Raw genomic sequence first — 17,271 nt, forward strand, 5'->3', positions numbered from 1 at the left:
CGAGCCATGTCGCTGGGCGCGTTGGTCCGCCTGCCGCTGGCGGTGGCGCAGGCGGTGCTGGCGGCGCTACGCGGGCGGCTGGGAGCGCTGTGCTGGAGCCTGTCACCCCTGTCCCTGTCCCTGCCCAGCTGGCGGCGGGTTTCGGCTCCCAGCCCCGCCGCCCCGGCGGGCCCCCGGCGGGAGCAGGAGTGGGACGACCTGTCCCCGACGCCCACCAGCGTCAATTACCACTTCACCCGGCAGTGCAACTATAAGTGCGGCTTCTGCTTTCACACGGCCAAGACCTCCTTCGTGCTGCCCCTGGAGGAGGCCAAGAGGGGGCTGGCGATGCTCAAGGAGGCGGGTGAGTGCGGGGAAGGAGCGGGGGGTGCGCGTCCCAGCAGGACCAAGTGGCGTCGGAGAAGTTATCCCTGTCATGAGGCGGCCGCGGTCCCTCTTCACATCGCTGCGGTCGGGCACTGACTGCGGTGGGAGGAGTGGGGAAATTTGCAGGCAGAGGTTCACAGCATCTTTCTTTGGGCCTTTTCTAGGAATGGAGAAAATAAATTTCTCGGGAGGAGAACCGTTTCTTCAGGACAGAGGCGAATTTGTAGGGCAACTGGTCCAGTTTTGCAAGCAGGACTTGAAGCTACCAAGCGTCAGCATCGTCAGCAACGGCAGCCTGATTAGAGAACGGTGGTTCAAGAAGTACGGTAAGGAAAAAGCAGTGTGGCAGAGGAGCTCTGGCGGGGTTTGGGAGCTTCCTCAGGGCAGCCTCACCAGTGCAAGTGGGAAATGGTTTGTTAGAGGTTCGTCTACAGTAAACACAAACCAAACATAAATACCAGTGAAATATTGTTAGTTATATGTTGTGAACGTAGGTCATTGTACTATTGCCTCTTTGGTATAATAGTATAACAAAATAATAGCTCAGGCTCTCTCCATAATGCTGGACACACACACACACACAAAACCGATGATGTTTTGATGATGCCTCTGCTGTGGCTTTTGTGGTTTTGTGGTGACTCCCCAGAACTGTATTTACATGGCAGTTCGTGACAGATCACAAGGAAGTGAAAGTGGGCAGAGTCCTGACAGCTTTAAACTGAAGGACTGAATATTAATCAATTTTTTAAACTTGTTTTCAGGTGAATATTTAGACATTCTGGCAATTTCATGTGATAGTTTTGATGAGAATGTCAATGTTTTAATTGGCCGTGGTCAAGGAAAGAAGAACCATGTGGAAAATCTGCATAAACTGAGACAGTGGTGCCGAGAGTATGCTGTTGCTTTCAAAATAAATTCAGTGATCAACAGATTTAATGTTGAGGAAGATATGAATGAGCAGATCAAGGCACTTAACCCTGTGCGCTGGAAGGTAAGAAAGCGGTGTATACCATAGTTTTCCTGTTCAGAGAAAAGTAAGATGAAGTTGTGGAGTTGTCTGAACCTCTAATGACCTCAGTCAGATCGCCAGCTCTATCTTGGGCTAGCATTAGTGGACTACTTGTCAGTGCTACATGATAAATACTTCGTCATACACAGATCTATTTTCTTTACGATATTAAAAGTAAGATAGAAGGTCTTTAACATTTGAAAATGTGCCATGGCGTCAAGAAAATGGGGAAAAGTTAGTGTACAATGATACATTAAGGTTAATACATCAGCAATATCTAAGTGTACATTAGACGTTAATGTTCTGTTATTAGAGTATTAGTGGTTAGTGTGAATATATGGTATTTTCTCCTAGAAGTGTATTAAATACATTATGTTATCAGTTTGAAAATGGTTAGAGATAATGTGACTTATAAATATGGGAGAACTTGTGGAATAATTTCATAGAATCATAGAGTCATAGAATGGTTTAGGTTGGAAGAGACCTTGAAGATCATCTCATTCCAACCCCCCTGCCATGGGCAGGGACATCTCCCACTAGACCAGGTTGCTCAAAGCCCCATCCAGCCTGGCCTTGAACACCTCCAGGGAAGGGGCATCCATAACTTCTCCGCGCAATTTAATTTCTCATTATTTGCTTCATGGAAATTCATGTCTGTGCATGATTTCCCAGGGAAAAAAAAAAAAAAAAGACTGTGAAATCTTGGTCTTATTAAAGAAGTGTAAGGAAAATACGACATACATTTTAATATTTTATCATGTTTCCTGGACTACTTTCTTACTGGGGTTACAGAGCACGTTGATGGTAAAGGCACCATTTTTCCCCCCAAAGTCTGAATGTAGCTGAGGACTTGGCCATTAGAAGGAGGCTGTTAAGTAGACAAACTATTGCATTTTGTTTCTGGGGAGTTTTCTGTATCTTTTCTGTGACCATCTGAAACTAGTTAAACTTACAGTCACAAATCAGGTTCAAATCTTCAAAAATACTGATTTACTTGATAGTCTGCATTGTACAAATGACTGACGAGCATTTATAATACAGCCATACTATTTGAGGTTAAATCAAAAGTTAATTTGAGCTTTTATTATCTGTGCCCTTATTAAGACCAGAGCAGTTAAGATTTCTGTGGAAACCTGGTCAGGAACCATGACTGTATAATTACATTCAGAACTATGTAATGTTGATTTGCTAAAAATAAATCTGTATGGTGCCCTTCGTATAATATTCACTTATCACAATTTGTGTCAGTGTGGCTTCTGTGACAGAAAAATTAAAGTCATCGCTACTGAGACAACTGGAGGTTTTTGTCATGGTGACTGTCTTATACTCCAGGCAAGTGAAAACATCTAATCTTTATCATGTGTCTTTTGTCTTCAGGTATTCCAGTGTCTGCTCATTGAAGGGGAGAACACTGGTGAGGATGCCCTGAGAGAAGCAGAGAAATTTGTTATCAGCGATGAAGACTTTGAACAATTCCTGGATCGCCACAAAGATGTTGCCTGCTTGGTACCAGAATCTAATCAGAAGGTAAAATTGAAACTGTCCTTTTGTAACTTTACTTTGAAATAAAGTTGGAAAGGTGGAAAAAGAACTAGAAGCTTTCATGGCAATTAACATTTCCTCTATTAATGTTGGCTTAGAAGAGGTATGGTACAACTTTGTCAGCAACTGGTTTTGTTATGGTGGAAGCCAAGGTTTTTAATTTTCTTTAAAGCTTTTTGTTGAGCACAAAGTGATTAACAGAAGAGTGAAAACTCATTGATCCCAATCCCATGGAAACCAGGGGGAGTCCTCTCACAGTGTCACTTGGGCCTCTGCTCAGTGAGATGGATGTATAAAGTATCAGTGCAGAAACTGGAGAAACTGAGTTTTCCGCAGCTGAGTGGTGAACTCTAAACAATAATTAAGCCCTTTAGAATTTAATAACTCTTCCCCACCAGGGCACAAGAGCCTGATAAGGTTGAATATTAATGTAGGCACACTTTATACTCTAAGCATAGTTTCCTAATAGAGAGTCACCGTGGTGTTACGCTATGGCAGTCATTGACCTACATGAAGTAAGATATCATCCCAGTCGGCATTATATTGGGTATCGAGGAATAGGAACTAGTATTTTTGCCTGACACGTCTTACTAGGGACTCCCTCCCACAATCAAATCACATTTTTAACATTGTCTATCTGAATTCCTTTGGACTGCACATTCAGGCTCTTTAGTTACAAGAAGACTCCTTGTGCTACTGCAGAGCCCGGCAGGTAACCTCATGAGCTGCCACCCAGCTTATGTTAGCTGCAGTAAAGTGCCTCAGGGTGGAGATCAGCATCTTTTGTAAGATGCCTACAGGCCCTGTACATGGCATGAGGAGAGTTAGAAGTCGCACTGTTAAGAGAGTTTATGAACTGAGCGAGGAGATGCTAAGGTGAATCAAGTTCAGGAATGCCTTAAATCTCGCATCTTGCCCTCCATTTCCTCTCCACAGATTAATACTCTCCATTTACAGCTTATTTTTTAATGTATAGAGAGCTCAAGTGTGCAGACTGGGTTGCCTCTACTATGAAGACCTAGAAGCGCAGTCTGGTGTTTAAAGCATTTTGTGGGAGAGAGCACTTATCAGAGGAGGTGTTTAGATGAGAACCTAGAACTGTTTCTACGTTTTTTTACATGTAAGAAGTCCTGCAAAAAAGGAGGAGACTTCCCTCAGTAGGTTTGATTCTAGAAGACCGTTTCTGATTTCTGTTAAACCTGTGTGAAAGATGGATACCAAATCGATCAAACGCATTTCCCATTCTACACAGCAGCAAGCGCCAGCTACCCAGAGAATTTTAAGGAGTATCATGTAGGAGATGCCCAGTTAGCTGAGAAAACATGTCTTATTTCAGCTGTTGGCCTGCTTCTTGGTGCAGACCTGAGAGCTTTTTGAGCTGGGAGATTACCTTTGAGCTGAAAGAATACCTTTGCCTGCAGCTTAAATGGTCATGTCATTTGTTTGGAAAATGACGTGATCATTCCAGTATGCAAACCAGTGTAAGTTCTGCTGGTGTGGAAGTTAATAGAAAACTTGGATATTATATAAAGCCCCTTTATCCAGTTGGGCACCCATATTTCAATTAGACACTTGAGACGTCATATTCCAAGCATTACTGGTTTATTTACGCATTAAGTCATGATAGCAATCCTGTTGTTTATTTCTACAAATTTGATCCAAGCTCACTGAAATAGTGGTAAGACACTACCTGATTTCAAAGATTTGGACCAGTCTTTGAATGAATAGTTGTTTGTTTTGTCCTTGATTTTTCATGATAATGGAATTTTGGTTTGGGTATTAATTTTTTTTTTCTTTTGATCTATTACAGATGAGGGATTCATACCTCATTCTGGATGAATACGTAAGTCTTTGTTTGATACTTGCTATTTGTATGCTAATATATGTATGTATACAACAGTGATAACCAATTCTATTTACTGTGCGTTCTATAAAATAATTTTACCACGTAGTACAAGGAATAGATGTAATTTTTCCCATCAGACATAGTGGGAACTTCAGTTTAAGCATGACCTAAGGAGGAGTTGCCATCAGGCTGCATGCATGATCGTTGCATCACAAATCTTAAAGGGTAGATGCGCATCTTTGCAGGATGTCTTTGCTGTTTTCCTTTAATTGAAAAATACAGAGCTTGTCCTGAAAGTTAAGTTTCAAAGAGCTTACTTCGTTTACATCTAACTGAAGAGCAAACATTTAATCTTCAGGAATTATGGTATAGCTTTCTTCCTGCTAAGTTGTGTCAGTGTGTCTAACCATGAGCTTCTGAGTCTTCTAAGGACGACAGGGAAACTGTACAGGCACTTACGTAGGCTTTTATGGGATTGCTGTGCAACTTGTTTAATTCTGTAGAAAAATTAAGCTTTTACAAATTGACTTTCTAATATCTTATCTATTGATGTTCCAGATGCGTTTTCTAAACTGTAGAAAAGGACGGAAAGAGCCTTCCAAGTCTATCCTAGATGTCGGCGTAGAGGCAGCTATAAAATTCAGTGGATTCGATGAGAACATGTTCCTAAAAAGAGGAGGAAAGTATGTGTGGAGTAAAGCAGACATGAAACTGGACTGGTAACTCAATATACTGGGTTAGGGCAGCTGCATTATGTAAAGAAAATGGGTGAGTGTATATATGCACATGTATATATGTATCTATGTATCCATTGCTTTTAACTACATTTGGTATGTCATACAGATTGACATTTGGTATAACTATATATGTGAATGTGTTAAATGTTTTTAGAATGTAGATTATGCTTTTATCTATTGTTTGGTTGAACGTTACCAAGCACCTTCAGGGCTTTCATATATATAGGTCTCTGAAATCGACTTTCTAGTTTATTGTATGAAAGGCTTAATGGCAAACTGTTAATATAATGTCACCCAGGAAACAGTTTTAAGATAATACATAAGTGTGCAGAAAACAACCCAAAACCTACCCCAATCTCTAATTCCTGATAAACAGCTGTGATGATGGATAAGTAGAAGCTCTTATCAGGGAAGGTATTCTGCCTGGTTCGTAGGGAAAAGTGGATTGCAGTTCCCCACTCCATCACAAGAGGGCCGGCCGGCAGCCCTCTGGGAGCGGTCCCTGCCTTTTTCAGGGGTAATTGAGGGTCAGAATCTGAGAGTCAGTGTCTGTAGTAATATCTTTGAAAGGAAATCAAGATAAAAAAAATTGGCAGTTTTCATTCTATAAGACTTAACTGTAAAAGCGTCTGTTGTTTTTCTCCTTCTCCTCCGTATACACACATGATATTTGCAAAAATATTGGGGGGTGTAATTTTCTGTGAAAACCTATTTTTAGTCATGAAAAAATATTATATTTGTCCTAAAACATAAAAGCGCATTTTACCCAATGACAAGCAACTTATTTCACATTGGCAATGACCTTAGTTTTAACAAATATCTGCAGTGAAAACAATGTTTGCATTTTAGTCATAACTTCCTCCATTTTAATTCTATCTGTAAATACTGATTTAATATTTTCAACATTTTTTCTCTCCTCATACATACAGTTCTGATGAAGATTCCTTCTGAAATCAATTAATACTATGTAGCAGATCTAATACATAACTTCTGTTGCACACTAGTTGTGTTATTCGCATGCTTTTTTTTTAATTTTCATATATTTGTATACCATCTAGCCTTGTTTTAAAGGTTGCTTGGCTCAGTAATCATTCTTACTTGCTGACTGCAAACATGCAGGTGTTATGTGAAACTAGTCAGGTTTTGTGATAGCTCTCTTTAATTTTAAGAGCTCTGGCAGCATCAACAGAAAATACAGAAAAGTCAAAAACCCCCTGCAAAACCAGTAATCTAATATGCTGCCCCTGCTCTTGGTTTTCTGGCAATTTTTACGGCTTTATAATTACAGTTTTCCAAATTTAACTAGTCCCATCCGCCGCAAAGCTCTGTGTGGAGGGCACGGGGATAAGCATTGCACACAGCAGAATTGAGCTGGCACCCCTCTTTCTTACTGTCCATTGAACTCGGCGCCCGCACTGTCTCACACGTTTAAATATCTGCAGCAGCTGGGAGACAGCATGCATTAATGTCCCACGTAGAGAAAATCACACCTTCTTTCCTTTTTCTGGTAATGCTAGTTGATTTTTTTTTTTTAAGAGTTTTTCAAGAGAAATGTTTTGCGTTCACCTAATGCAGCTTCAAAGTTGAAGGAGGAAAGCGCCTAAGTAGGAGCTGCTACTTCTGAATAAAGGAAGGTGCAGCTCTAAATACACTGTGAAAATGTTTCCCTTTATAATTCCTTCAGTTGCTATTTTTACTATCCTAACTGTAAATACAGTGTCTCAGTAGTGCTCTTTTGTCTCTTTGTATTTTGCATTTTGCAATCACAACACTTCCTAGACACTTACATTTCAGTATTATTTTTTTTTTCTTGTATTAATACTAAGTGACATTTAAAATGTGGCCCACACACATTAACCCCGCAGTCTTTTGGCAGCTGTTTCGCTGACCTCAGTTGGAGTTCTGCCTGAGTAGCAACTACGGGCAGCGCAAATTTATGGAACTGTGGGGTTTGACTTCCTCTGCGTTCCCACCGCTCAGATGTTAAATGTAGCCTCTTCCTCAGCATCTACGCTGCATGATAGAAAAGAAGCATTTTTCCTTTGCTGCTGGCCTGGTCCCAGCATGGGGAAAGATTTAGTGCGTCAATGTACCACTAAATCCACCAGCTCGCCACTTCTGCGGGAAATGCCAGCTGTATCACGGCACGCAGATGTGAGGGGCACAAACTCCCATTCAGATCCAGAAATCCTGCTGTTCTTTGCTTCGCGTTTTCCACTGTAAATGTCTGTTCTTTTGCTGCAAGGGATCCTCTGTGCCAACGGAGGAAGCTGCAGGATAAACTGGAGCTGACAATGTGAAAATCCAGTAGATAATGTAAAGACATTGAAGAGTCTTTTATCAGAAGGTTCTAAGTTCTTATCTTCTTAAAATCTTAAGGATTTTACATTGCCTCTTGCTACCATACATAATAAAAAGAAAGTTTTTGCTCTTGTGGTACTCTTTTCCAAAGGAAATGCCAGTTGTGTACACGGGAAATAAAGAATCTGACATAACAGAGTTTGACAGAGAAGTTAAAGAATAGCTATTGGTATTTTTATATGCAAAATTCCTTTTTGTGTAAAATCTCTAAGGGTTTTTTGGCTACAGCTTGATTAACCTAGTTTATTATTTTTTAATCTATAAACACGGTTCACGTTGGACCAAAAATGGACTTCAGGCTTTCATTCTACAGTTGGGTCTGACTTTCAGCACGGGACTAGGAAAATAACACTGAATTCAGTAGGGCTACTCCCTGGCTTAGAGATTACATGCACTTTGTGGCACTGAAGAGTCAGGATTTAAATGCAAGTCCTGTAAACACAGATATGCCTAATTGCATTTTCATGTGTAATCTCAGAGTACTGCAGCTAAGCACTTGCTAGAGATGCTGAATTGCGAAGGAACTTACACTGTAGTCTACCAGTATTATGCAGCTGTTCATGTTTAGAAAATTTGTAGAGAATAAGCGTTTGGGAGACTGAGTTACTTCAGTTAAAATCATCATGTACATACCTTGGGTAACGAATCAAACTGTCATTTAAGATGCTCCCTTTTTCAGCGCGAAGGATGCTTGATATATTTGAATGCTACAAATGATGAATTTTTAAATGATATTGTAACATAATTAATGCTAAATATTTCACATGAGTACGTTGCGCATTTCAATAAATGTTTCTATTTTCTTAAGTGTGTCTGTTTGGTTTTTTTTTTTAAATATAACCCAGAACCATAATAGCAGAATGTGTGACTGCATTCACAAGAGATCTGTAATTCTGAATGCGGTCTGTATCAAGGGCAGCATCTAGGCCCAAACGGAGAACAATAGCGGTGATTCTCCTTGTGATGAAAAGCATTTGTTCCACGCTTGAGTGGACCGGCCTATGTTGGGAGAAGACCGTTAAAAATACCTTGTGCTGTTCCGACGACAGCCATTACAAAAGACACAACTGTCCATAAATATCCGAGGAGAAAATAAAAAAACACAACACATTATCTTGTGTTATGGTAAGACAGAAAATTTAGAAGAGTGAAGACAAGCGGCTTCTCACGCTCATCCGCTCATCTTCGCGCTGCAGCATGAACTCTTGTATGAGACAACCTGAAACGGAGCTTTCCACAGTAATTCGTCGTGCGGGTGGGGGTGGGAGGCTTGCCATTTCTCCCCACACCCCCACACCCTCCCCCCACCGCCCTTTCCCAGGTTTTTCTCCCGCACGTTCCCGTGGAGCGGAGGTGCCCGGGAGCCGAGCAGCGGCGGGATGCTCCGTGCCTCCCGGACCCCGGCGGCCTCCCCGAGGTGTCCCCCCGGGGCTGCCGTGTCCCTGTCACCCCTGCAGGGCTCCGGGCAAGGACTCGGGCTGCCTTTCGCTACCTCCACCCGACACCTCCCGCTCGCCGCTCCGGACCGCTGCTTCTCCTTTCGTGCCCCCGCGCCTCAGGGCGGTTGCTCCGCGCACAAACCGGCAACAGGAAAGCAGCTGTTTTTTGCTAAACAGCCGCGGCCGTCACGGTTTCCTCACGGTTCCCTCCTTCCCTTCTTCCCAAGCAAGGCAAAACCTTCTGCCCTCCTTTGTGGAACCCACGTCCCCGGTGTGTCTCTCTTGCCGCTGGGTGACCTGCTGGGACGGGGGATGGCGGGAGGGGGGGGGGGCGGAGCGTGCCGCTTGGGCAACCCGAGATGCGATTCCTTAAAAAAAAAATAATAAAAAAATAAAATGAGGATACCGAAAAAAAAAAACAAACCCACAAACCAAAACCAAAACCTTAAAAATAATATTAAAATATGGGGAAGCCACATGCACCGCCTCCACCGCCCCCACCCGCCCGGGGAACACGCCGGGCGCTGCCGGGCGGGAAACCCCGGGATCCCCGCGCCCGCCGGGCCGGGACGCGCCTCCCGCCGCCGCCAGAGGGCGCCGCTGTGCGGGGCGGCCGCTTTCAAAGCGGGGCGGCGGCGGCGGCGGTTAATGGCGCCCGCCTCGCTGCGGGCGCGCCCGCCCCCCCTCACCCCACCCTCCGCCTCCACCTCCTCCTCCTCCACCACCGCCCCCGGCGGAGAAAAGCCCGGGAGCGGCGGTCGCCGCGTACACTCCGGCCCCGCGGCTGAGGAAGACCATGCCTGAGGCGGCGGCGGCGGTGCCCTGCCGCGGCTCGGTGGGATAGCGCGGGGCGCCGCGCACCTTCCGCGGGCCGCCCCCCCGCGCCGGCAGAGGCTGGAGCGGCAGGGTAAGGGGGAGCCGGGAGGTGGGGGTACCTCCGCCGGCGGAGCGGGGAGGGGGGGGGGGGGGCGAGCAGGGGGTATCCCCGCTCTCCGGGGCGGCGGGAGGCGTCCGCCGGGCCGTGCGGGGCAGCCGCATCCCCTTATGTAAAGGGGCCGTTGGGGCGCACGTGGCCGTCGGAGGGCTGCGGGCCTCCTCCGCGGGGTACGGGCAGAACCAACGTGATTCCCGCCGCGCCCGGGGGACGGGGACGGGGGGGGCGGCCGCGGTAGCCAACGGCACCCGCTCCGGTGGGCGCCCCCTTGGCCGGTGAGGGGGTGTCTGTAGCGGGCGGGGGTCGCTGGGGTGGGGTGAGGGGGTATGGCGGGGCGCAGGCTGCCTGAGGGGAGGGGGCGCCGCCTTAAGGGTGCGGGTGGTTTTTGGGCGCGTAATGAAAGCGGGTACTCGGGCTGGCGTGTTTTTTGCCATAAACGAGCTGAAGCGTCTTGAAACAGTCCGGTGCCTCGGAGCGCAATAGCCACGCTTCGGGAGGGGGGGGGGGGGGAAGTGGGGGCGGATGTGTGGTGGTAAAAAATAATGAATAAAGGAGCGTGTGGATTGACATCCGCCGTCGGTATGCTCGGGCGCAAGTGAAGCGTGGTGTTTGGGGGAGAAATCGGCTTGTTTGGGTGGTAAAAGTAGGAGTAAGGGTCGTTGTTTTTTTTTTTCAGGCTTGTTTTTCTTTTCTTCCCGCACCACTCGTAAGAGATGCTACCCTTGATTTCTTTGAGATATTGGAAGAAACCATATATATGATAATAAGCTTGCCCTCCCCCCCCCTCCCCCCCCGGATCCCCAGTGTCGTTTTAAATCAAGGATATCTTATTCCTGAAAAATCAGGTCCTGTATCACTCTGGTTTTATTGCTTCCAAAGAACTGGAATAGGCAGCGTCAATGGGACAGGTTGGTGGCAGAAGATACAAGCTGTTTGAATTTCCACTGTGTTCTTGGAAATACTGTAATTTCTGCCCTGGAACATATTATTCTCTGTTCTACGACAAGCATGAATAATGACTTATAAATAGATCTATTTGTTTATATTGTTCCCGTGTAGCCAAACAACTGTTTACATTGTGAACCGGATTGCTTCATTTCACATTAGCTTATCAGTGCTGACCCAGGAGTGGCTACAGCTGAAGTTACAGTGCTCTTGGGCAGAGGGCTACTGGAGCGATTACATCAGTAGTTTAAACTCCTGGTTGCTGGCCTTTCTGTCTGCTTCTGTGTGCTTCTCTTCTAGACGTGAGATGTGGTGAAGGGGTGGAAGTGGGGAGAAGGGTGCATGGGGATGTGGTGTGCTGAGGGCAGATCTGTGCCTTTAAAGAAACTGCTCTGTTCATACTTGGATGGGACTTTACAGTGTGGGAGAATTTGAGTGACCATCCCTTCCTGACTTGGAGTTTAACTACCCAATAGAAGCAAGATCAAGTGAGAAAAGAGTGTGGGGAGAAAAGCTTTTGCCTAGGTACTACTTGAAAAATACAGGATTTTTTTTTTTTTCATGATGAAGCTTTGTTCCTTTACCCCTCCTTTCCCTGGCCATCATGTTTCATTATCCTCTTGTGCAATCTGTATATTGTTCATGAGGGGGAGAAACCATCTGTGATTGAAATATGAGTAGTGTGACGGATGTTTCAATCTGATATAACTACTTTGAATGAGACATCCTTTAGGTAAAACAAAGGGTTGATTTCCATCACCCCCTTGGCCTTCTAAATTGCCCTGATTCCTATTCTGCTGCTAGAACAAATCATGCATTTATCATCTACAAACAGTTACTGTAGATTTTTGTCCAGTATTATGAGTTATTTAGAGTCTGGATTTTTCATATTTCAGTATTTCAAAGCAATATTTTTTGGGGAAAAAAAGACTATGTATTTGCTTAACTGCTTTTGTTTCTAACATTTTTTCCAGTACTACATTCCAGATATTTGTCACACTTTCTGTGGTGTGTGGTTTGGGTTTGTGTTTTTTTTTTTTTTTCTCATAAGTTCTGACAACTTTCCTTTCAGTTAAGCCAAACGACAAGGCTGCTGTCTTAACCATGAGTTTTGGCTCTGGTGCCATACCAGGAGTATGAATGGCTTCAGTGTATCGGCTGTAATTACAAGAATGCTCTCATAGGCTGGCAGAAAACTGTTGTTTGCCGTCCCAGTGCTGATTCAGGGAAAAAGAAAACTCTGATCATCCCGCAGCTTGATCTGCGCATGCAGACCCTTTTTCTCCTAGAGACCTGATGTAGCAGGGGGATCAGTACCTGTCATATTTCTCACGGTGTTTCCTGTGGAGTAGTGTTAATAGTTAGGCAGTTGAGTTAATAGTTTATGATTTGATTAGGAGATTTGCTTTTTAACTGTATTCCTTTTTGTATCTTGAGTTCCAACAAGGAAATGGAAGACAATTACAAACCACCCCACCACTCAGTTCGAATAGTTTAGCAATTCTGCTGTGTCTAACTTAAGCTGTGGTCAGCTGTTCTTTTTATAAGACGGGATCCTTTTCTATTCTGCTTTGCAGAAAGGAGCTCATAATGTTCATCTTTCTCTGACCTTTTGAAGGAGATCAGACAAAAAGATCGTAATGTTAATTTCTATTTTTTCCACTCCTGATGGCTTGGGAGGAGCTGTTGAAAATACACTCGCTCCTCTGGCTGCATGCTGCAAAGTAATGGGAATGATTTTTCTATTTCATAATCAGATCAGAAATGCTTACAGCTTTTCTGTGTATGCAGTCAGTGAATACTGGAGCTGGCATCGCTAGTACAAAATGGGTTTTCAAATAGCTTGATTGTTTGCTGATGGTGCCATTTGTGGTGGTGACACCATAAGTGTCCTTCTTCAAAAAGGCTGAAGAAAAGGAGGAACAGAGAGAGTGAACCAATGTGTCTGGTAGTCTTAATTACTGTGAGGAAAAAAATTCTCATCAGATGGTTCTAGTTTTGGCAAGACAACGTTATTTCCTTTTTATAGCATCATTTCCATCTTTTCATTCAAAGAATAGCAAGTGAGTGGTAGCTTGTTGTATTAAAGTATTTTGCTGTTATCTTCTAGGTACCACTATGATAGTATAATACAACCGCGTCCTGTTTGTATTGAATGGAAAGGACTTATGACTAAAGAAATGGACTAAATCTTACTTAATGTAACCTTTTTTCTACCATATAATATGCAAAGGATCATCTGCAATATTTGGGAGTGAAGATGGGTCTTGCAGGTTGTCTGGAAAATAATAGATTCTGACTTGGCAGGTTCAGGCATAGGTTTTTTTTTTTTTTCCACTATATACAAGTGCACAACTTTGCATTGATCACAGCTTTGCTTGTGAGCAGCTGTTCCAGATTTTTGGAGTCTATATTTGATCTTGACTTTCACTTGGAAATTTTACTGACTGATCTGCTTCTGGAGTATTGGGGTTATTTTCTGTTATCATAATACTCCGCTGTGAACTTGGGCAATCTGTGAAAGCTACCACTGTGGTTCTTGGAGACAGTTTCAGCTGACCTATCTTCATCCCAGCTTCAGCCTCTAGTAAATAGGTCACCTGCAGCATAAGAATTGGATAATACCTGACAACTGTTGTACACATCCAGCCCTTGTGGAGGACTCTTATATTTAGCTAGTGAGGAATATGAAGATTAATTTAGGAAAACATATTAACACAACAATCCATTATTGGCCCACCATAATCTGTTATGTGATAATCTTCTTCCTATGCTTATTATTTCTGCTATTGTGGTTTACCAGATGGTCTGCTTCACGTTTTATTGCTGGTGAGGATCCATAGAGGGAACCAGGTGTGTATTTCTTTATCTCACAGACTTTAATCTCCTCTTATATATAGTTGTGTGTATATAAAATGTGTTACATATAATATTTCATATATTATATAAATGTATAATGCTGTGTCTATATATCTAGAATCTAGTTTTGAATTTTTCTAAATGATGCGTGGTAGGAGCCAGATCTGGCAGAATTGTCAAAAGCGGTTGCATACTGTCCTACCTACACTGGCTTTCCTGAAGCACTCGTTATTACAACTTTTGGTGCCTTTCTCATCACATTTCCCTTGAGATACATCCTTTCTGGATTTTAGTATGCTGATAACAAAGCTTTCATTTTGCCAAGCAATGCAGACTCGGAGTAGCTGCCTCCTGTTGCAGGTAGTTGGTATGCACAAACTGTGGTAGACCTGTACAGCCTGTTCCTGGTGGGGTAGCAGAAGTGGTGAGGAAGCCAGGTAATCACTGATCATAGAATCACAGAATGGTTTGGGTTGGAAGGAACCTTAAAGATCATCTGTTGCAACCCTCCTGCTATGGGCCAAGGACATCTTGCAGTAGACCAGGTTGTTCAAAGCCCCATCCAATCTGGTCTTGAACGCTTCTAGGGATGGGGCCTCCCCAACTTCCCTGGGCAACCTGTTCCAGTGTCTCACCACCCTCAGAGTGAAAAATTTCTTCCTAATGCCTAATCTAAACTTACCATCTTTCAGTTTAAAACCATTACCCCTTGTGCTATTGCTATACTCTCTGATAGAGTCCCTCCCCATCTTTCCTGTAGGCCCCCTTTAGATACTGGCAGGCCGCTATAAGGTCTGCCCAGAGCCTGCTTTTCTCCAGGCTGAACGACCCCAACAGCCTGTCTTTGTAGGAGAGGTGCTCCATCCCTCTGATCATCTTTGTGGCCCTCCTCTGGACCAGCTCCAACAGGTCCATGTTCTTCTTGTGTTGGGGGCCCCAGAGCTGGACACAGGACTCCAGGTAGGGCCTCACCAGAGCAGAGAGGCAGAATCACCTCCCTCGATCTTCTGGCCATGCTTCTTTTGATGCAGTCCAGGACACATTTGACTTTCTGAGCTCTGAATGCACATTGCTGGGTCATGTTGAGCTTCTCATCCACCAACACCTCCAAGTCCTTCTCCCCAGAGCTGCTTTCAATCTTTTCTCTGCCCGGCCTGTATTTGTGGGCATTTCATTGAACACTTCCGGTGATGAGGAACCTGGGGTTATTATCTTTTTTTCTGGTATTTACAAGGATCTTTCTGGCAGATCAGTCTTTTGTTATTGCCATAGATGGGCCTGCTAGATGATTGCTGAAGCTACGCATGCAGTGTGATTCCCAGAGTAATTTGGGATGGTGGGTCTGCTGTGGCTCTGAGCCTGCCGTCCAGCCAGGTGCTCTTGCTTGAAGGACTTTTGGGAAGTGCCCAGCGGCTGCCAGGTACTCAGGGGTGTTACCTGACATCAGGCCCTCCCAGGAGGAATTCGCACCCCGTTTGCAGGCAGGGCTGACCACCCACAGTGACCAGGCAGGGTAGCTGTGGTGGTGTGCATGGGTGTGCAGAGCCCTCTCCCGTATCTAAATGCTTCCTCCCATGGGTGACAGGAGGGGTCACGCCATATTGCTTAAGGCAATTGTATTTTTCTGGGCCTGATGCTTTAGCTAATGTTTTTCCTTTTAGGAGGAGAATTAATGTTATTTAACTCTGGTTTCCTTCTATTGCTACTTAAGGAAACAGTTTTCCCTTCATTTCTCTATACCTGCATTAAGAAAGACATCCATCCGGATGGACTGAGAGTGGTGCTCTGTGACCTGTGTGGTCAGGTTTATATCTCTAGTGCGATCTTGTAACAGCGACTGTAAATTCAAGACCAAGCTATCTGCAGTCAGTGTATATGTATTTTTAGCCTGGTTTTCTGAGAGAATAGAGATTATGTGCAACTCTTGTGAATGCCTGTCTCTTGCTCTCACTCTTGATAACTTGTAAACCTTTTGACCAATTCCAGTTGCATTTGTGAGAGGGGCAGAAGCTTATCTCCAATAAACCTACAAGTTTTCTGGCAGTAGGCAGCGTGGGCAGATGGAAAGATGCCTGCTGAAGGAGAGATTGCGGTCTGAACTCTTCCTACCACTTTGACACGCTTTCCTCGGAAACTGGATTTTACTGGCTCAGCTGCTTGCGAATCAACTTGTATTGTGCTCTTATTTTTTTGACCTTATCTCAAATTAGACTGTTACTTCCTCTTCGGATATTTTTGTAACCATTTTGAATATGGAGGAAGAGCAAGTGTTTAGTCTTTCTGCAGTATTATAAATCTATTTGGGGATAAAGTGCAGAAAAGGCTTTTTGTTTTTTTTTTTTTTAAACATTATATGAATAACAGTGTTATAATATATTATAATAATGTGCTGCTTATGTTAATTCCCTAAGTTAAAATAATTATTTTAACTCTTTTCTTTTATTAATTTTGACTTGTCATAGCAATTCTTTAGAGACCCAGAAACTTTCAGGATTCTTGTGGTTGTCTTGTATAAAGATTGTTCCCTGAATGGAGCGTGTTACTTGATAGGACACAAACTGATGGAGTTCAATCTTACTTCTGTATTTCTCCTCTGTCCTTGTTTTGCATAAGCACGCCCTATGTGACTCTTTCAATTAGCTGATCACTTTTGCACACTGATACCCACTGAATACACCTTACGGTCTTCTGTTTGTTTCTTCATGCTGATTTGATTAATGTTGTACCACCATCTTCCTTCATATATAATGTATTTCTTGTCATGCATTTGGAGCCTAGAGGAGAAAACGCCTACACCTACTTTCTTTAGATTAATTATGCATTGCTCTTACCTTTGATGTGTACCGTCCTTTCTTACCTTTGTAGAAAAACTGCTGACCAAATGTGCATGTTGAGGGTAAGTGTGAAATGTGTTAGATTTGTGGAGAGGCAGTCTATATGTAAATTTTCAAAAACCCCGACAACTTTAAAGCCTCCCAGTTCTTTTCCTGGTGCTCTTTGAACTTCTGATATTTGTTGACATCTTAGATTTTTGAAAGGTTTGCAGATGACATTTCTCTCTACTTTAAATTACTGGGTTATGCTTGTGTCGATCATTGTTTCCTCGTTGTGTATGCGTGTGTAGCTTTCTAGTAAAGACAAAGTGACGACATCCACTGGGCTTCACCAGCTGCAGCTGGAAGGCTGGGAGAGGTAGGGTGACCAAGGTCACTGCTGCATGTGCCAGCTCAGAG

At 43.8% G+C, this 17,271-nt stretch overlaps 2 protein-coding genes across 2 annotated transcripts in view; both read left to right on the plus strand.

Annotated features, from left to right (window-relative positions):
* Position 1: 1 nt before the first annotated feature.
* On the plus strand, positions 2–5,486 carry RSAD2 (radical S-adenosyl methionine domain containing 2; the record flags this gene model as incomplete). The annotated part of the gene is made up of 6 exons (XM_082481240.1): positions 2–343; positions 531–692; positions 1,128–1,357; positions 2,753–2,902; positions 4,728–4,760; positions 5,322–5,486. The coding sequence occupies exons 1-6, from the start codon at positions 7–9 to the stop codon at positions 5,484–5,486; spliced, it is 1,077 nt and encodes a 358-aa protein (XP_082337366.1). The 5' UTR covers positions 2–6.
* A 4,541-nt stretch (positions 5,487–10,027) lies between these two features.
* RNF144A (ring finger protein 144A) overlaps positions 10,028–17,271 on the plus strand; it is a 63,149-nt gene continuing 55,905 nt past the window's right edge. The window contains exon 1 of the mRNA XM_082481191.1: positions 10,028–10,207. The gene's annotated coding sequence lies outside the window, so the exon portion shown is untranslated. The remainder of the gene's footprint in view (positions 10,208–17,271) is intronic.

Source organism: Vanellus vanellus (assembly GCF_965231255.1).
Source record: "Vanellus vanellus genome assembly, chromosome: 3".
Classification (NCBI taxonomy): Eukaryota; Metazoa; Chordata; class Aves; order Charadriiformes; family Charadriidae; genus Vanellus; species Vanellus vanellus.